The 21469-nt window shown below is 36.8% G+C and overlaps 1 protein-coding gene across 1 annotated transcript; it reads right to left on the bottom strand.

Moving 5' to 3' along the window:
* Window positions 1-69: 69 nt before the first annotated feature.
* Window positions 70-14259, bottom strand: LOC101551139 (amine sulfotransferase-like). The gene is made up of 6 exons (XM_004614006.2): window positions 14121-14259; window positions 13161-13369; window positions 8892-9018; window positions 7604-7698; window positions 1382-1565; window positions 70-188 (listed from the first exon to the last, which is right to left on the bottom strand). Exons 1-6 carry the CDS (start codon window positions 14257-14259, stop codon window positions 70-72), a joined length of 873 nt encoding a protein of 290 aa, XP_004614063.2.
* Between the last annotated feature and the right edge of the window lie 7210 nt (window positions 14260-21469).

The following is a 21469-nucleotide window of genomic DNA, read 5'->3' as shown; positions in this document are numbered from 1 at the left end:
GAAGCACAATTTTAAAAGTATCTAAAATATGTTCTTCGGTAGATTGTGACATGATTCTTTCGCACTGCTCTACTCATTTATGTCCCACATGAACTTCAATGGTATGTCTTTCATCTTCCTTTGGAATATCATGTCAAATCTTTCACTTTGCGCCACAGTGAAATGGTTTTTCCAATCACCAATGGTACCTAATGTGATAAGTACATGTTATTTCCTAGTTGAGAAAGTATATTTTTTGAGGCAAAACTTTACCCAACACCCTTTACAATCCTTTTTAAGAAAGTATTATATTTTAAGAAAATATAATAATTATTCGTTGTCAATTAGGCTTAATTATTCACTTTTCCTTATATAGGTATGCCAAATTATTTATCTCCTAAATTTCATCAACTACCATCATCCAATTATAACCTTATTTTTTGAGAAAAATATATGTGAAGTGAGTAACATTTTAAAATATATTTTAATAAAATCCAGGCAATATACTTCTCATCAAGCTCTAGTTGATACATAACATAATTGCAACACACACATACAATTAAGTATGTCTTAAATTTTTATAAATAAATCAGTATTTTTAAAACTGTGCAATCAGAACAAAGATATTTATGCAACAACGTCATATTAAAAAATGATTCCCAGAGCTTCTATTGCTGGAAAATGGAATTTATAGCAGATTGGGTTAATGAAATTCATAGCAGTTTCGGTTAACATTTTCTGCTTCCAAAGCTCATTAAATTGGATTAATGAACATCACTTTAATCAACATAAAAACTTACAAATTTCCTCTCCTGTACAAAATCTGATATCTATGTGTATTTTTAATATTTTTATTTTGTTTGAGGTAACACAACTGTTATAGGATTAACGTTTATGGTATGCAATGTAAAAACACTATCAAAATGTAAAAGACTCTTTTCCATTCTCCTTATGTCATCTTAAATATGTTTTAAATGATATATATTTAAAATAAAAATTTTAAATTAAATTTTAAAATAAAACTGAAATATAACTTTAAAAGTACTGTTAAACTAGTAAAGAGAAATAAAGAAAAAATAATAGAATTTCTCTTGGTCACATATATCCAAATATATTTAGAAAGACTTACTATCATATTTTAAAATTTATGCTCCTGTAGAAGAAAAAATAACTAAAAACTAAGCTTTAGTATAAAGTTAAATTACCGATTTCTTTTTTTACAAAAAACTGTTCAGATTAATAGGATATTCATTAGACATTTTAAGGTGAAATCTTTGATTTTCTTTAAAAGCCTAATTTGTTATATTTTGAGGGTTATCTAGGAATTATAAATTATTTAACCTAATAACTAGGATTTAAGGAAACGCCAAAACCTATGCTTCTCTAAACCACTGAATATTACCTTTGCGTAGAAAATGGCCCTCACTTTTTGTCCCAACTTCATTTTTGATTATATTTTCACAATTTGCTCGTGGATCAGATTTCATATTGTCAAATGTAGCTTGTCTCACAACAGCATCCAAGTCATCTTCACTGAGTTCTTTCCCAAGAAAGTTGCAGATTTTTTGCACAGAAGTTTTGAGATCCTGAAAGAGTTTTGAGTTTGAAAACCTATTCAGTTTATAGGAAATGCATTATTTACAGATTAGAATCTCTGTCACATTTTAGAAAACAAAAACTGTTCTTATTCAAAACCTGAAGTGTAAAAACGCTCTATTGCTACCAGTTTTATCTAGAAAGGCAAGTGTTTTCATTGTCAGCTTTGTTAGAACTTCCAGTTCTTTAATTGTATGAAAACAGCTTATCTTAATTTATTGATCCATTCATTTAACCAATAATTTTAGAATGTGTTATGTTTGAGATGAATTGTAACCTGATCACTGTATCACTCTCATCCCGTTCATCGATTTTCTCGAGCAGGCACCTGTAACATATCTATTACACTCAGCAGCATCTTCTTCCTCATCTTTCCCAACAATTGGAGGCTCTTTCAGGGTCAAGTGAATGAGACCTATCGTTACTGTTTTTGGCATATCGATTACATCACGGGTAGCTTGCCAGACTCTGCCTTGCAGGTGAAATACTCTCGGTAGCTTGTCGGCTCTCCGAGAGCTATGTATTCTTTTACTGTATTTGGGATATGAATACACCATGGGCCTCAACTAGTTGAGGAAAATTTTGCAAAGGCTCCTGAAGAAGCATGAGCGAACATTTGAGGGCAATGAAAGCATTCTGTATCTTGGTTGTGGTAACACCCCCACAGGCATGGATGCTTAGTTTATCAAACTACAATTTAGAAGGGAAGAGATTATACTATGCAAATTATAATTTAATAACATTATATCTCGAAAGATGCAGTTTTATATAGGCTGTAACAAAGGAATGCTTGCATGGCCTGGGAGAACATATGCAGTAGCCTGATGAGAAATTTAAGTATATGCTACATCTATTTGTTGAGCTTAAAATTTAACAAGGTAAAAACTAAAATAGTTATAGGTCTTTCTTGATTTCAAAAGGATAATATTCCAACAAATCCATACAAATTGAAAATATCTCATTTCAAAGATGATTTTATACACTAGAGTATATTTTAATGTAATTTACTTGAACACAAACATCTCAAATTATTTATTTTAGTTTACAATTAAGAAAAATGATCAACTGCAGTGTCTTCTATGATAAAGTATTGAAACCATTGTAAAGTTTAAAAGTCCTCATGCTGTCCAGAGAGAAGGGACAGTAATAAGATATTTGCCTTGCAGGTGCCAACCAGGATACAGCTCCCAGCAATACATATGGTCCTTATAGCATTGTCCAAAATTATCCCTGAGCATAGTCAGGAATAAGCACTGAGCTCAGCCAGTAGTGGCACAAAAATTGAAAGAAAAATGGAGTTATGCTAGGAACCATCTTTAATAATATTATGTATCTAAGAAAGAAAATCTCAAGAGATTTAAGAATGATTTGTCATTAGCCTTGCAGCAACTCTTTCAAAAAATTGAAGAACAGGGCTGGAGCGATAGCACAGCGGGTAGGGCGTTTGCCTTGCACGAGACCAACCCGGGTTTGATTCCCAGCATCCCATATGGTCCCCTGAGCACTGCAAGGGGTAATTCCTGAGTGCAGAGCCAGGAGTGACCACTGTGCATTGCCAGGTGTGACCCAAAAAGCAAAAAAAAAAAATTGGAGAACAATTAATTCCAAAATCCTTCTATTAGCTAGTTTTAGCTTAATACCCAATTTAGAGACACTGCATGCTAAGGGCTGGTAGGAAACTATAGGTTCTTCCTTTAGTGTCAGAATACCTCATACAAGTCCTTGCAACAAAAACAGGAGCAAGATTCTCTCCTGAATTTCTGTTGAAATAACTCTAACAGTAATGGAGATAGAACAACAGAGGAATTAACAGCAATGTGTTACTGTAAAAATGTGAATCAATACTTAAGTCTTAAGGTATCTAAATCTCCATGTTTACACCCAGAAAACACTAAGAACACTGGAGCAAAAATAATAACAATAATAATAATAATTCAACGGTTTCAGCAGACAGAGACAGAAGTCCAGGAAAGTCTTGAGTTTACCAAAATTGTTGAGTTTGGTTAATGAGGGCCTCAAATCAACACTCTATGTGTTGGCCATGACTAGAAAGGAAATATAATCAACTCAAAGCATTGATTCAGAAAGAATCTATACAAATTATATTGAAGGAATTTAAAATATAATAGTGAGTCACAACAGCCAGATTCTGAATGCTTAGAATGTCAGTGAACTTGAAGATAAAATGCAAGACATCAAAAATAATAAAGTCTCAAAAGAAAAGGGAAGTAAAGGACTAGAAGAGAGGATAAGAGGAATAATCTCCAAATTATAGTAATATCAAAGGAGAGTAAAAGACAGAGGGAAAGAATGCCTGGACAAAGACATAAATATCTCAGAACTTCTCCATTGTAATAAAATTTTTAATTTCTTAAGAGAAAGACTGACTACTCTTAGTATCAAAAGAAAAGAAAATCCTCAAATACAAAAGAAATTCCAAGAGTCGCAACAGATTTTCAAAGGAACCCTTGCAAACAAGGAAAGAAGAAATAGATTAAAAATGCTGAAATAAACAAATTATCACCTATAGTTCACTGCCCTGCAAAGCTGTAATTTATATTTGGGGAGGAATAAAAACAGTCTCAGACAAAGAAGAGTTCATGATATTTGCTATAACTAAACCAACCCTTCAAAAATTACTGAGACATCTCTCTCATCGACACTACCATGTAAGCTCATCTACCAGCTCCTTATTCCAGAGACTCATAAATAACTCTTGAAAGAGATTAACTAGCTGGAATAATATCTTGGATATCAGATTCCCAACTGAGACCTCTGAGACAATCTCTAGTAGGCAGAAAGTTTCTGCTCTACCAAAGCCCCCAGAGCCTCACTCATACCCCAACAACCTCCACCATACCTCTGGCCAGAAGACCCAGTTAAATATTTTGGATTGTCTGGAGACATCTCCTAACTCTACAAATCTAACATCCCAGAATAGAAACAAACACCAGATTGTATGGGATTGTAACAGAGAAGCCAACTAATCTCAACTAACAAAAACATTAATGCAAGAAGACTTAACTTGCAACAGAAGTTTAGTAAACCCTCAGATAGGCACATGATGTCCCCATGGTGAGACACAAAAATTTTCACAAATTTTCTTTTACTGACTATTTTTTAAAAATCATTCCATAAGTCTTTTAGTGGTAAAAAATGATATAAAATAAACTACTGAGGATGTGCCTCAGGGGCAGGCTTGACGGGTGATTGGGAAAATGGAGATAATGGTAGAAGGAAGGTGACTGTAGTGGTGGGATTAGTGTTGGAATACTGAACGCCTGTAACAAATCATCAGGAATAATTTTGTAAACCATGGTGTTTAAATAAAGGGGGAAGGGGTGTTACTGAAAAAGTGCCAAGAAAAAGAAAATGGCCAACTGCAAAATCAACATAACCACATTGTAAAAAGGCAACACAGCTCTTCATACCAATAATTTCTCTGAAGTCAATGGACTGAATTCCCCTCAATTAAAAGGCATAGAGTGGCAGGATGGATCAGGAAATAAGGCCCAAAGTCTGCTGCTTACAAGATATTCACCTGAATTCCCAAAATAAACTCAGGGTAAAAAGGTAGAAGCAATATAGAAGTTAAGGGTGCATATTGGGTGTGTTGGGAAAAAAGACTGGGACAGCTCTAATCAGATCAAATAGCTTTTTTGCAGAAGGAGAAGAGATAGGAATAATCACTGTATTCTAGTAAGCAACCAGTAGAGAACTCTAAGCCCTAAAGCCCAAAGTGCATATATCAACATATATACTTTGAATGATGTAGCAGAATTTATAGAGATACTATTAACAGAATGCAATGAAAACATCATTAGAGACACAGCCATAGTGAAAGACATCAACACTCCACTTTCACCATTGGATAAATCAACCAGATGGCATATCACTAAGGATAAAGTGCCCTAAATGAGGATCTGGAAGACCTGTGATTTTTGACAGCAACAGGGTTGTATTCCCTCAAAAAGCTGAATACACAGTCTTTTCTAGTGTCCATAAAGCATTCTTCAGGATAAATCACATGTTGGGACATAAAAAACTATATACAAAGTCACAAAAATAGAAATTTTATCAAGCATCTTCTCAGATAATACTATGAAGGTGGAAATTAAACAGCAAAGGAGAAGATAGGGGAAAGCACCAATACTTTAAAACTGAAAAGAATGCTGCTAAATAACTGAGTATAGAGGAAATCAAGAAGAAATTAAAAATTTGCTTGCAACTATTTAAAATTAAGAAACAAACTACCAGAATCTATGAAACACAGCAAAGGTAGTATTAAAAAGGAAATTTATAGAAATACAGGCCTGTATTAGGAGGGAAAAATAAAAAAAAATGGATGTCAGTGTCCTAAATACTCATCTTAAAGACCTAGAAAAGGAACAATAGATGAGTCCCAAAATTAACTGAATAAAGGAAATAATAAAAATGAGAGATAATATAAAGGTACAACAAAACAAAGATCTGTTTCTTTGAAAGAATAAAGAAGACACACAAAACCAACCATTAGCTAGAGTCACAAGGTTGGGTGGGGGGAATAAATAGGAAAATAAATAAATTGGATCACAGATGAAAGGGGAGAAAGTATAATAGATTTCCCAGCAATATAAAAGATTATAAAAGTTCAGTTCTTATGGAAAACATTCTGAGGATTCCTCAAAAATTAAGACTAGAGCTCTCATAAGACCCACAGATCCCACTGCATGGTATTACCAACAAGATGCTAAAACATTTCATTTCAAGACATAGAGACGCCAGTACTCATTGTGGTACTTAGCATAACAGCTCTCCAGTTGCCTGGTAGTTTAAGAAGGATAATAATGTTGTGGCATACATATAAATGGAGTACATTAGCCACAAGAAGTGATGAAATCATGCAATTTTCTGCAACATAGATGAAACTGCAGGTTCTTATATTAAGTGAAATAAGTCAGAAAGAAAAAGGTCAATCCCTGGATGTTCTCACTTATCTGTACTCTATAGAATAATATACCTAGGGAATAATATTGTACACAAGTCAGAGAAACACTAGTTCTAGACCATTTGTTACCTAAACCAAAATTTCCAAGGAAAGAAACAAGTAAAGAAGGAAACAAGAAGAGGAGGTCTGGAGGGACAAACGTGTGTGTGTGTGTGTGTGTGTGTGTGTATACATAAATATACATACACAATATTTATATATCAAGTAGTTTAATCTACCTTATTGGACATTACTGTAAGCATGGGACCCAAACTACAGCAATGAAACTTAGATTTGTTACTTTCAAGGAGTGAGACTGCGAGTGAGATGTAATCTGGAGTAAATGCTAATGGGTTGGGGAAACAGGTGGTGGAGTGGAGGTGAGAACATTGTGTGCCTGAAAGCCATGTTAATAACTATGTAAAAAGCAGTCTAAATTAAAGAAAAATACAAATAATCAGGAGTTGAGCGATAGCACAGCAGATAGGGCGCTGCGGTGCACTTTGCCGACCCGAGTTTGATTCTTCCATCCCTGTCAGAGCCTGGCAAGCTACCGAGAGTGTCCCGCCCACAAGGCAGAACCTGGCAAGCTCCCTGTGGCGTATTCGATTTGCCAGAAACCGTAACAAGAAGTCTCACAATGGAGACATTACTGGTGCCTGCTCATGCAAATCGATGAACAACAGGATGACAGTGCTATAGTGCATAAAAAAAACCCACAAGATTTTATTCACAGTACACATAATCTCCTCTGGCCAATCAATCATATACTAGTGACTTTTTGCTCTTGTGCTCCAGAATGCCCTCGCTCTTATGTAAGTTTATTAAACTGCTGCCCTAGAAATGTGAGCCTGCAGTTTTGCTCTGCCTACATAAAGATGAATCACAAAATGTAGCTATGTAGTGAGAAGAAAATCCTTACAAAGACCAATAATTTAGGGCTGAGCAGGAAATTGATACATATGAAAGGCTGTTATAGGGGACTATAACAGAGAAAAAGTAGGTCATTGATACAAAGGTAAGAAAGGTTTTAAAGAAACGTATTAAAAATACTTCTCTTACCTTCTTCATTTCCTCATATGACACAAACAGAATATTAAATTTATGTCTGTGTTCATACCAGTCTTTGATGTGATCAAACCAAATGCTTCCTATAACTGTGAGGAAATAAGTAGCAAGGTAAGTGTGTTGCTTTTTTTTTTTTTAAGCAGAAGCCTTTCTAAAGAAAGCTCCACCTCTTGACAACTGTGCTCCCTTTTAAAATGACGTTTGGGGAAAGAATAATATGACTTAACTAAAACCTATATTTGCTCGCTACTCTTTCTGTGAAAAAACAATGAAAAACAGTAAGCCCAAGGAAAAGGCTTTGAGATTTTTTTATTGAATCAATTTTATTGATAATTACAAGCTTTCATGTTTGGGTTACAAAATCTGACACCCAAGGACAGTAGATACAAGGGCTTGGGGATTGTCCCATAGCTGGAAGACTGCCTCATGTGTGGATGGGAGAAGGCAGATGGAATAGAGAAGGGATAACTAAGAAAATGATCGGTGGAGGAACCAGTTGGGATGGGAGATGCATGCTGAAAGTAGATAATGGACCAAACATGATGACCTCTCAGTGTCTGTGTTTCAAGCTATAATGCCCCAAAGCAGAGAGAGAGTATGGGAAATATTGTCTGCCTTAGAGGCAGGGGCAGGGTGGGAAAGGGGGGTATACCCAGGATATTGGTGGTGGGGAATGTGCACTGGTGGAGGGATGGTTGTTCGGTCATTGAAGGCTTTGAGATTTTCTTTAGGCTAAGCAGGATCCTTGTATTACTTCTTCTTCATTCAAATGCCTCATTATTTTTCCCTTTGTTTATTTTTAAATCTGTGATAAGCAACTTCAGCTATCAATAATGAAACAGAACCTGAATATAATCTAAATGAGTGACATCCCAGTTCTACATTCCACAAGACTTGTGCATCATTCTGCGCCCTGTAGTTGAGTGAACATAACACACTGTTGCATGATTTCTCATAGGATGATGACAGGCTACAAAAGGTACAATAATTCTTTACATAGCTATGCACAAACATATGCTTCTAGCTTGGGCTCTAAATAGTTAGGATAACAAGATCATGAAAAGTTCTCTTATGATCCAGTCAAAATACTACTTCAGCAGCACATGACTTTGCAACATCGAAATTCTCCATTATCAGATGATGATAAAAAGTCATGACGTGGCAGGTTAAATTACCCAGATGTAGTAACATATGCATTCCACCTATCATTTACGTTTATCCACCTTCCAAAATATTTTCCTTGAATTTACAAATTTGACTAAAACTAAATAAATTCAGTTACCTTTTCCATCTAGAAAATTTTGCAAGAGAGCGTCCATATTTTCATATCCGTGTAATGTAAACAGAAAATTTGAAAAATGAAAATATGAGGTAACAATATCCTTGGGGTTTCTGTATATGTAAACAATCTGTAGGAGGAAGAACGAAATAATTTTAGCAGTTCTTAACTTATGTGCAGTTTCTTAAACCCCTAAATAATATGAATGCATAATCATTATTTTTTATCATGATAATGCATATTGTCATTAGTTTGCACTATTTTAAAGACAAAATCAAATAGATATTCACATATCACTTCATATGTTCAAGAACATAGGACAAATATAAAAAAGTGAAGCTATTTATATGAATTTTATTAACATAGCAAACTGTCACCTGGTAAGTTTTCCCACAATGGAAAAAAAGTGAAATTTAATATGTAAAGTTTCAGTGAAAAATAGTGACTAAATCAAAAACTAATTAAAAGATACAAAAGGGGATGAAGAGGTAATATAGATAGTATAGCGATTAGCATGAGTGCCTTTCATATGTCCAACCTGGGTTCAATCTTTTTTTCCCAGTATGTCTCCTGACCCCCTTCAATAGTGATCCCTGAGCTCAGAGCCAGGAGGAAGCCCTGAGCACCACCGGATGTGGCCCATAAAGCAAAGAAACAAAAAAAGTATGGTTTAAAAATCATTATTTACTAAAATAAAACACATAAAAATAACCATACTATTAAAATTTACAAATGGATTAAGGATTTAAGTATGTAAGTAGAACTGATATTAAAGTTACTTTTCTTTTTTTTTGGAGAAGTATTTCCCATTCAAGAAAAATTTGTACTAAATAACAAATTTTTGTATTTGACTACATTAACTTAAAATAGATGGTGCTAATAAAAAGAAACTAAATGTGAGATAAACAACACATATGATTTATAACAGATTCATCTCCAGAATATGCACATAAAGCACATCATTAATACAAACATATAATAAATTGTATAAAAATACACAAAATATTACTTAATAAGAAATAATTAAAGCAACCAGTGTTGGCATGGATGTGGGGAGAAAGGGACTCTCCTTCACTGCTGGTTGGAATGCCGACTGGTTCAGCCCTTTTGGAAAAGAATTTGGACGATTCTCAAAAAATTAGAAATTGAGCTCTCATTTGACCCAGCAATACCACTCCTGGGAATATATCCCGGAGAGGCAAAAAGGTATAGTAGAAATGACATCTGCATTTGTATGTTCATTGCAGCACTGTTTACCATAGCCAAAATCTGGAAAAAAACAGTGACCCAAAACAGATGACTGGTTAAAGAAACTTTGGTACATCTACACATGGAATACTATGCAGCTGTTAGAAAAGATGAAGTCATGGAATTTGCATATAAGTGGATCAACATGGAAAGTATCATGTTAAGTGAAATGAGTCAGAAAGAGAGAGACAGACAGAGAAAGATTGCATTCATCTGTGGAATATCAAATAACAGAGTGGGAGACTAACACCAAAGAGTTGTAGAGATAAGGAATCAGGATGTCTGCCCTAAAGCCCGGAAACTGACCTCACATGCTGGGGGAAAAGGTAGCTCAGATAGAGAAGGGAACACCAAGTAGAGGATGTCGGGAGGACCCATTCAGGTTGGAAGATATGAACTAAAAGTAGACTATAGACCGAACATGAAGGCCACTCAATACCTCTATTGCAAACTACAACACCCAAAAGGAGAGAGAACAAAAGGGAATGCCCTGCTGCAGAGGCAGGGTGGGGTGGTGGGGGATGGGTTTGGGGTGGCGAGAGGGCTACTGGGATCATTGGTGGAGGTGAATGGGCACTGTTGGAGGGATGGGTAAGCGATCACTGTATGAGTGAAATGCAAACACAAAAGTTCATAAATTTGTAACTGTATATCACAGTGATTCTCTAATAAAAAATCTAAAAAAAAGAATTATGTTCAACAAACATACAAAAATACTCTTAATATCATTAATCATTAGGGAAATACAAATTCAATCATATAATTATAGTTAGTTGAAAATTAAAATATAAGAAGGAAAAATTTAAATGTCCTAGGAAAAATAACTAGGAAAAAATTTCTACAACCCTTGTTTCATGAAAAACTGGTACAAATTCTTTGTTTTAAAAATATGAATACTTTGTGGCTTTGCAATTTTATTCTTGGATCATATATTTATTTGGTAGCACTGTAGTACTGTTGTCCCATTATTTATCAATTTGCTCAAGCGGACACCAGTACAGTAATGTCTCTGTTGTGACACTTGTTACTGTTTTTGGCATATAGAATACGCCACGGGTATCTTGCCAAGCTCTGCCGTGTGGGTGGGATATTCTTGGTAGCTTTCAGGGATCTACGAGAGGGACGCAGGAATTGAACCAGGGTGCAATGCAAATGCCTTACCCACTGGGCTATCGCCCAGCCCATTATATATATGTTACAATTTTAATTGGGTACATTTATTTATAAGACAATGTTTAAAATTATAATTGCATACCAGTGCCTATCATTAAATTGGTAGCAAATTATAATTCTAAAATATTGTCTTATAATATATTTACCCAATTAAAAGTTTAATTATTGTTATAAAAATTAATGATCAAAATTACAAAATTTTTTAGAAATGTGTTAAAATAAGTATTACATGCAGTTAGGAGTTAATCCATAAGTAGAAAGTAATTAAATTATTAGTAAGTCTTATTGCATTCAAGATTATTGTGGGTGAAATGTTGGTTTTTATCATAGTTGCAAAAAAAAAGTCATTTTACATTAGTGTTTTTCTGGAAACAACAAAATCAAAAACAAAAGTAAAATTCATATAAAAGAAGAGTAGAGAAATTATCAGCATATTTGTTCCTAAAGTCAATTGCAAACAAAGAAAAATTAAGAAAAAATGGTCTAAATGCTAGAGTAAAGGCTAAATGGAGAAGGTTTTTTTATCACTGATATTATATTTTTCTATAGATTTCAACTTCAGAAGTAAAAAACATTGTTTAAATATTGGAAAGTCAAAGGGAGAGACTATGGAAACTTATTATGTAATAAGGTAGATTTCAAAAACATTGGCAAAAATTACCTAAATTATATGCTGATGCTCTTGCAAAATAGAAGGCAACAATCATATTTTAGACAAAATGCAGAATTATACAAATAATAATGTTATTTTAAAAAAACGGTATATAATGAGCATGTATAGAGAGATATGGAGAAATTGTGTAACTATAGTAGTGGGGGAAGTATTTTCCAGCAAGACATAAAATATAAAAGATATGAAAATAAGATTAATAGACTGTGCTTCCAAACAATACAGTAAAGACAGTTTACAAACAAGAAGTCTACAAAATCTCTATAAAGTGATGCATATATTTTGCCAAAAGACATATTGGCAAAATATATGCATCACTAAAATGTTTCTGAGAACCATAAAGTGAAAGAAAAACTGAAGAAAAATGGTACAAAAGCAGAAACAATACTTAAAAGTTTAGAAATATATAAAAATTGCATTGTAATTTATTAAAACTTGAAGATACACAAATTATTGCTAATGCCAATCATTGGAGAACATGTGAAGAAACAAATATTCTTAAATGTTGTTTGATAAACATAAATTATTAGATTACTCAAACAGTAGACAATACCTAAGATCATATTAAAAATCTTTGGAAACTTTAAACTGAAAAGTCCTCTTTTAGCAAAATATTTCATTGGAAACAAATGTGGAAATATTGCTGTTACTACTTTTGCACAATTGTTGTCCAACAATATTCCTTAAATATTTTATCACCATAAAAATAGTAATAAACATGTAAAATACGATTTTATGGGCTTACATAAAAGAAAACTTGCTATGTGTTTTATGATTACAAAGCAAAAATATCTGTGTGGTGACATAATTTAATTGCTTAAAATTTCACATCTCTTTTATTTATATTTGGGGTCTCCCATGTGAGTCTACAGAGGCCAGAGTGTCCATTCCAGAGATTATTAGTCCACCAGGCCACCACCAGTTTAATGTATGGGCCTGAGCATACAGCATTACTCCAGAATCGGGGTCCTGGAGTGATCACTGCACAGTGTTCCTTGGGGAATCACGTGGCACTGGGATTAAGGCAAGCACCTAACCCCTGTACCATTTGCTAGCCCCTACTGTAAAAAACAATAATATCAACATGTATTAAGAATTTTTAAAGGATTTGGATGAGTGGAGACGGAGAAAGAGACTTGCAGGTATTTTTGTTTGTGCTAAAAGCTATTTCTATGACATACTTTAGCTCTTTTGTTCTTGAGACCATTTGGTACTAAATAATACGGCAGATGAGAACCGAAAATGCGAGGGGAGGGTCTCTTGGTGAAGTCCACCTTGCGTATGTTGTATTCCAGGAAGGGAGCTAAGTCAGCTGTTTCCACATTTTCAATTTGTTTGCGATGTTTCTCAAAATAAATCAAACATAGTATCTGCTGAGTCCAGATGGTACCTATAAAAACAAGGAATCATTTTCAGCTCTGGGTTCATTTTCATTTTTGCTTGTTTAATTACTTTTTGGTGTAGCAAGGAAGTTTTACTGAAACTTATTAAGAACAATGTGAGGTGAGAAAGAAGGAGAAGTTTGAGAACACAGGCATCTCCAGAATGGAAATAAGCAAGCAAGAAAACAGAAACAGGCAAATGAAATATGTGTTTGAGAGAAGATACGAGCTTGAAGAAAAAGCTTTGAAGTCAATTTTTAATAACAAATGTCATTTTTAAGGCCATATATCTCTATACTATTTGGAGCTTTTAATTTCTTTTATGCTCTTTGTAGCCTTGTGAATTTCCCCGTTTCTTACTATCTTACATTGAATTTGAAAAGTATAAATCAAGAGTTGTTAGTTCCTCTTTCCCCCTGGAGAATCATCTTTGTAATATTTCCATTGCAGTGATTCATAGTAAAACATTTCAATTTCCTGTCTTCTTGCACACTTCCTATTATACTTAAATGAGGCTTCCTGTTTCTGTTTCTTTTTCTTATTTCCCTTTATTAAAGTTTAATCTTTCGAGTGTATAGGCAAATTGAGAGCTCAAGCCCTTTCATAAATTAATTTTTCTGTTTCCATAGCATACTGTCTCCCTACAAACTTAAAACATGAACACATACATAAAATATCCTGGAAAAGGCACATTTGTTCATATTTATTTCCAAATCAGAAGTAAGACTGATAATATGTGGCCCCATACTTCAAACTTACCAGATTTGGGGTATGTGACTATGAAGACATCATCATCTCTAATTTCAAAATCCTCTAGATTCTCTAGGAAGTCTGTATCAACCATGGATCGTACAAAATTAAAGCCTTTAAAGTGCAGTAAATGTTCATCGCTGTCCATAATTATTCACCTACAAGTAAAAAAGAGAGAAAATTATTTCATGTTCTTAGAATTGTATAATAATCTATTAGCACTTACTGAGTGCTAAAATGGTGGCAATCTCCATTTAAATGCCAGATGTTTTAACTTGTTCACTCTAAAATGCATCCATTATTCGCAATAGCCAGAATCTGAAAGCAACACGAGATCCCAACAACAGACGACAGTTGAAAAAACTATGGTACATCTACACAGTGGAATACTATGCAGTTGTTAGGAAAAATAAGTCCTGATATTGGCTTATAAATCGATGGAGGTGGAGAATATCATACTGAATGAAATGAATCAAAAGAAGAGTCAGACATAGAATGATTGCACTCATTTGTGGGGTACATATGTATATATATACTTATGTATATGTATAAAAACAATATAGTATGAGACTAATACCTAAACTCAGTATGAAACTATTACCCAAGGACAGTAGAAACAAGGGCCAGGAGGAGTGGTCCAAGAGTAGAAGCCTGCATCAAATGCTGCTGGAGAAGGCAATTGGGACAGAAAGGGACCACTATGACAATGATAGTTGAAATGATCACGCTGGATAAGCCTGCATGCTTAAAGTTGGTAAAGGAGGAGGTGTGATAACCTCTCAGTACCTGTATAGCGAACTAAAATAGGAAAAAGGAGGGAGAGAGAGAACGAAAAAAAAAAAACTGCCCTAGAGGCAGGCTGGGGGCATGGGGCATGGTGTGAGGGATTCTGGGGACCTTGGTGGTAGAAAATATACACTGGTGGAGGGATGGGAGCTGGTATGCGTGAAACCAGACCAGGAACAGCTTTGTAACTGTGTATCATACAGTGAATAAATTAACAAAAAATAAAAGGCTGCCATACATTGTCATTTAATATACAAAGAAACTCTGTTTGATAACGTATTACTATCATTAGTATGTTAAAGAGAAGGAAACTAATGGAAAACTAAGAGAGTTTTTTTTGAAACTTCACAGGAGGGGTTTTAGTTTCTGTCAGTCTGATGAGGAAATGAAGGTGAGAGAGTCTCAGAAAATTGATCCCAGTAGTCTTGGTAATAGATGGCAAATTTTGCTTACAATTTGGTCAGTGTCCCCGATTATAATAACTTGACCATATCCTTTCTTACTACTTTACTTTTTTGCCACTTACTGATAAAATATAGGAAATTGTTAACTGGGTTTTCTTCCTTTCTTTTCTTTCTTTTCCTCACCTTTCTTTCTTCTTCCATTCTTTCTTTCATTCCTTCATTCCTACTTTGTCTTTTTGTTTTGTTTGGGGTCACAATGGCAATGCTCAGGAGTTTCTCCTGGATTTGCCCTGAGAAATTATTCTATCCTGGTTGGTGCACGGTCGGTGATAATGGGGTGAGGGTTGTCATATGGGATTCTGGGTTAGAACCTGGGTTGGCCATGTATAAGGCAAGTGCCCTAGATGCTGTACTGCCACTCCAATTCCCTTCCTTCCTTCCTTCCTTCCTTCCTTCCTTCCTTCCTTCCTTCCTTCCTTCCTTCCTTCCTTCCTTCCTTCCTTCCTTCCTTCCTTCCTTCCTTCCTTCCTTCCTTCCTTCCTTCCTTCCTTCCTTCCTTCTTTCCTCCCTCCCTCCCCTCCTCCCTCACTTCCTTCCTTCCTCCCTCACTTCCTTCCTTCCTTCCTACCTCCCTCCCTTCCTTCCTTTCTCCTTCCTCCCTCCCTCCCTTCCTTCTTTCCTTCCTTCCTTCCTTCCTTCCTTCCTTCCTTCCTTCCTTCCTTCCTTCCTTCCTTCCTTCCTTCCTTCCTTCCTCCCTCCCTTCCATCCTTCCTTCCTTCCTTCCTTCCTTCCTTCCTTCCTTCCTTCCTTCCTTCCTTCCTTCCTTCCTTCCTTCCTCCCTCCCTCCCCTCCTCCCTCACTTCCTTCCTTCCTACCTCCCTCCCTTCCTTCCTTTCTCTTTCCTCCCTTCCTTCCTTCCTTCCTTCCTTCCTTCCTTCCTTCCTTCCTTCCTTCCTTCCTTCCTTCCTTCCTTCCTTCCATCCTTCCTTTCTTCCCCCATTCCTTCCTTCCTTCCTTCCTTCCTTCCTTCCTTCCTTCCTTCCTTCCTTCCTTCCTTCCTTCCTTCCTTCCTCCCTCCTCTCCTCCCTCACTTCCTTCCTTCCTCCCTCACTCCCTTCCTTCCTTCCTTCCTTCCTTCCTTCCTTCCTTCCTTCCTTCCTTCCTTCCTTCCTTCCTTCCTTCCTTCCTTCCTCCCTCCCTCCCTCCCTCCCTCCCTTCCTTCCTTCCTTCCTTCCTTCCTTCCTTCCTTCCTTCCTTCCTTCCTTCCTTCCTTCCTTCCTCCCTCCCTTCCTTCTTTCATTCCTTCTTCCCTTCCTCCCTTTCTCCTTTCATCCCTCCCTCCCTCCCTTCCTTCCTTCCTCCATCCCTCTCTCCCTTCCTTCTTTCCTCCCTCCCTTTCTCCCTTCCTCCCTCCCTCCCTCCCTCCCTTCCTTCCTTCCTTCCTTCCTTCCTTCCTTCCTTCCTTCCTTCCTTCCTTCCTTCCTTCCTTCCTTCCTTCCTTCCTTCATTCCTCTTTACTTCATAAATAATCTTTCTCTGGAAGACACATCTTTGGCTTTGGGATCTGATTCACTGTTCCAAATGAATTATGGGGAAAAGTCTTCAGAAGCAAAATTGTTTTACCTTGGAAATGTTATCTTCATATGGTTCCATGGAATTGTATGGTAACTATTATATTTTTATTGACACTTTATTTGGTCATACCTGTAGTTACGTTTAAGGAGAAAATCAAATAAAAACTGGAAGCAAAGAAAACAAAATAAATCTGTACAAATTAGCATAAAGGTTTGCTTCTGTAGCACAGATACTCAAATTGGAATGCCACTGAGGTTGTTATAATTCCTCTGTAAATATGACACATTGATTTGAAGGGTACCTTATTTTAACCAAAGAAAATCATTAACTATGCCTGAAAAATCTGCTTTTTAATGTTAAATAGGTAAGAGAATCTCAGAAATTTGAATAATGTTATGTTAGGACATTAGATATTTCAGTTAAGTCCTTAAAAATTTAAACATCCAGGCGCTTCCCTCCCCTGCGGACTGCCGGCGAGTGGCGGGCACGCCGACCCCAAGCACTGCCACCATTCTGTCTTCCGGCAAAGGTCTGTGACGCTCCCTCGACCCGCCCTTCCAGACCCAGCCTGCTCCGCGGCCCTGAGCACCCTGCGCTTCCCTCCCCTCCATACTGCCGGCCGAGTTGACCGCCGGGTTGTGGGAAAGGGGCGTGGCCTAATGTCAGGGGCGTGGCCTAAGAAAAGTGGGCGTGGCCTCATCACCAGCAGCAGATAGTTCCCTGGACGTCCTATCCAAGACTAACATCCTAGCTATTCGCAAGCAGTAGGACAATAAAACACAAGACTTCACATAAGAATTGAAGGAAGCATCTCAGTAGGAGACCAGGTTCTACAACCGGCAAGTAAAAAGGTAACCACTATTAACTGAGCCTTGCACAATCCTTTTTCGCAACAAAAGGAAACAGGGATACTCATCTCCAGGGGCCCTCTTTCATACCACAACAACAACATGAAGAAACAGCGAAAATCCCCAGTGCAAGCAGAGGACGATCAAAGGAGTCCGGAAACCTCAATGGGAACTTCCTACAAACTTGACCTCTCTGAGAAAGAATTCAGAGTTGAAATCCTCAGCATGTTCAATGAACTCAATGCAAAGACGGACAACTTCAAGGAAGACCTGACAGAAACAATACAACAGACAGCCAACAAAATACGGGAAGAAATGAGAGCAGAAATAAAAAACCTTCAAAAAGAAATGAAGGATTCCATACATGAAATCAAAAACTCTCTGGCTTCCCTCAACAATAGGATGACTGCAGCCGAAGACACAATCAGTATGCTTGAAGATGAGCTGCAAGAGGCCTACAGGCAACAACAAACCATGGCAAGAGACCTGAAAATAGCTCTAGCCAGAATCAGAGTCCTAGGGGATGATTTCAAGAGGAACAACATTAGAATCATTGGACTACCAGAACCACAGGGAACCAACCCCAACGAAAAAGACAGAGTCAAACAAATCATTGCGGAAAACTTCCCACAGCTGGACAATGCGGGCATCCAGATTCAAGGCGCCCGAAGAGTGCCAGCTAAAAGAGATCCTAACAGAAAACCCCCAAGACATATCATAGTTACAATGATGGACATCGTTCAGAGAGACACAATACTGCAAGCAGCAAGTTCCAAGAAGGAAATTGCATACAAAGGAGCACCCCTTAGACTCACAGCAGACCTATCAGAGGAAACCCTCCAAGCTCGAGGGCAATGGTGTGATATAGTGAAAAAACTCAATGAAATCAATGCTTCACCAAGAATACTTTATCCGGCTAAACTGTCATTCAAACTAGAAGGAATCATACACTAATTTGGGGATAAACAACAGCTCAGGAACTTCATAGACTCAAAACCAAACCTAAAAGAAGCCCAGCAATACCACTCCTGGGAATATATCCCAGAGAGGCAAAAAGGTATAGTAGAGATGACATCTGCATTTCCATGTTCATTGCCGCTCTGTTTACTATAGCCACAATATGGAAAAAACCAGAGTGCCCAAAAACAGATGATTGGCTAAAGAAACTCTGGTATATTTACACAATGGAATACTGCATAGCTGTCAGAAAACATGAAGTCATGAAATTTGCATATAAGTGGATCAACATGGAAAGTATCATGCTGAGTGAAATGAGTCAGAAAGAAAGAGACAGATACAGAAAGATCGCACTCATATGTGGAATATAAAGTATCTGAGAGGTACAAGCTTACAATGTTGCGATTCCTGGCAGACATTTCTCTGGACTTAGTTACTAAAACACTAAAATACAGAAATCCAAAACTATGCTGCTGCTAGTGCGGCCTCCTGACCTCATATCTCTTCATTCTCAGCAATGGAAAACAAATTACCAAATGCTTTATTTTCAGCAGATCGACTTTAGGGGGGAGAAACTCCAAATCAATAATAGTGAATTTTTTGTTTAAATATTGAATGTAATCAAAGTAAAGTGAAAGTAAAGTGAAATTTACCAGTTACACATGCGGGGTGGGGGGCTGGGAAGGTGGGGGGAAGGGGGGAGGTATATCGTGATTCTTGGTGGTGGAATATGTGCACTGGTGAAGGGATGGGTGTTTGAGCATTGTATAACTGAGACTTTAACCTGAAAGCTTTGTAACTTTCCACATGGTGAATCAATAAAAGAATTAAAAAAAATTTAAAATCCAAATACCTTTAAAAATCATAACTCACTTGATGAAAGAGTAAAATCAGTTTGGAGTTTTGCCAATACCAGCATAAGTAATCACTTGTGTTGAAATGACATGTATTTTAAGTAAACATCTATTTTTCTAAATTATAAACGGAAGAACACTATGAAAGTGCTGAGTAAAATGACCTAGTGACACCATTTAATAATTCTACTACTCACACAAAACAATATCTGTTGGTTATAGTGGGTTAAATTGATTTAAATAGATATTTTATTTAGATATAACATTTAATATTTTATTTTACTTCTAGTGAAAGATCTATTTAAGAGCCACCTCACTATAAAACATTGTATCACTAACATTTGAAGTCTAAGTAACTGTTTAGAATTAAGTCAGTCATAATCGCCAGTCACCTCATACTCCACAGTGCTAGACATACTCCCCCAAGTCATCAGTTCTAGATACTGGAAGCAAAGAGTAAAGTGGTCCAGGCAGACCACACATTCTGAACATCACTGAAGAGAGTCTTTTAATACTATGTTTTCTCTGTCGTATTTTGTCTCACAAGAGAAAGATGTAGTGGTTTTAAATCAAGTCCAAAAAAAGATAGGGTAGATTCATGTGGATCCATGGATCCAAGTAGATCCATGTTGTTCTTGGTAGTGATATGTCACATATTCATGCATTTCTCATGACCATAGGAGAAAGAGTTGTACAGAGAGAATGAATATCATGTGTCTCCTTATCCCTGTTAGTTGGACAGGTGGGGGGTGGGGTGGGGAGGTGGGAGAAGCAAGCTCCAAGTGATGCTCAGGAAGCCTGAGGTTACCGCTGGTGATTCTCAGCCAACCAGAACTCAGGGCTGCACCATATGATGCAAGGGGGACCATGTGGTGCAGGAACCAAACTAGGTCAATGACATGCTAAGACATCTGCCCTAAACCGCACTACTACCTGCCAGCCCTCTTCTTATTCTTATGCTGAAATTCAAAGGTGAGCAGAAAACAGAATATTGAGCTGAAAGAAAACACATTTTATTGTATTCTGATGAGAAAGACATTAATGGCAGTATGTAAGTCTACCCTTTTATTACTCACTGTTTGCAGATCTGTTGTAGCAAAATCCACTTCTGTTACAATTTTCAGTATATTTGGAATTGACTATTGCAGAGATATAAATACTCAATGCAGAACTTTTTTAACCAATAAGAAGTGTTTGAGGTAGTCAACAGGTAGCTCAGTTTGGATTAATATATTGAGTAATACTTTATCAAACTCATAAAGGTTACTGATTTACTATTTCAGTGTAGTGGGATTGCTTGGAGCACATAGACTAGAGACTAGAGACCAGCGTGGGACAATGAACTTTGTATGACCTGCACTGGGGGCTTGGGAGAGTCCTGTGCAGAGGGCCTCTTGAAAGAGGGGCCTTGAAGGTAAAACCTACCAGCAAGATAAGCAGGACACATCCTGCACGTACATACTTCTCGTGCTCTAAGTAACCTTGGGAATAATCTGACTTGGTATTTTTAATGAGAACATCTTGAGACAAACACAAAATATGTCTAACCCATGAGAACATCTTTGGACTTGGCTACGTGCCTGGGCCAAGGTATGCAAATAATATAAAACTGCTTGCTTGAGAATAAACGGGGCCTTCAGCCTCGATGGCTGCTGGTCAACACATCATCTCTGAGTCGGTGGTCTTCATGCCGGAGCTGGCCTCCGGCAGCCATGCCGGAGCAGGCCTCCGGCATTTCAGAACAAAAATAAAATCAAAGGTTATAATGAAAAAAAACTGTGGGTCAATAGTAGTCATATATATTATCTTTGACCACTCTAAATAAATAACAAATGCACTTGAAAATTAAAACAACAGCTTAAGTGTTTGGAGTCAGCACAGTGGGTGGGGCATTTGCCATCCTCGAGGCTGACAGGGTTTGAATCCCAGCCTCC

Source organism: Sorex araneus, chromosome 4 (assembly GCF_027595985.1).
Source record: "Sorex araneus isolate mSorAra2 chromosome 4, mSorAra2.pri, whole genome shotgun sequence".
Taxonomy (NCBI): Eukaryota; Metazoa; Chordata; class Mammalia; order Eulipotyphla; family Soricidae; genus Sorex; species Sorex araneus.
The sequence above is the reverse complement of the archived record's forward strand: the minus strand, read 5'-3'. Positions and strand labels throughout refer to the sequence as shown.

What these genes read in the sequence shown, in the direction of transcription:
- LOC101551139 (XM_004614006.2), bottom strand. Translation starts at nt 14,259, where the DNA reads ATGGACAGCGATGAACATTTACTGCACTTTAAAGGCTTTAATTTTGTA. An exon ending in TCAAGAACAAAAGAGCTAAA is followed by an intron (nt 9,019 to 13,160) that starts GTATGTCATAGA and finishes TTCCTCCTACAG; the next exon opens with ATTGTTTACATATACAGAAA. An exon ending in CATATGAGGAAATGAAGAAG is followed by an intron (nt 1,566 to 7,603) that starts GTAAGAGAAGTA and finishes AAACTCTTTCAG; the next exon opens with GATCTCAAAACTTCTGTGCA.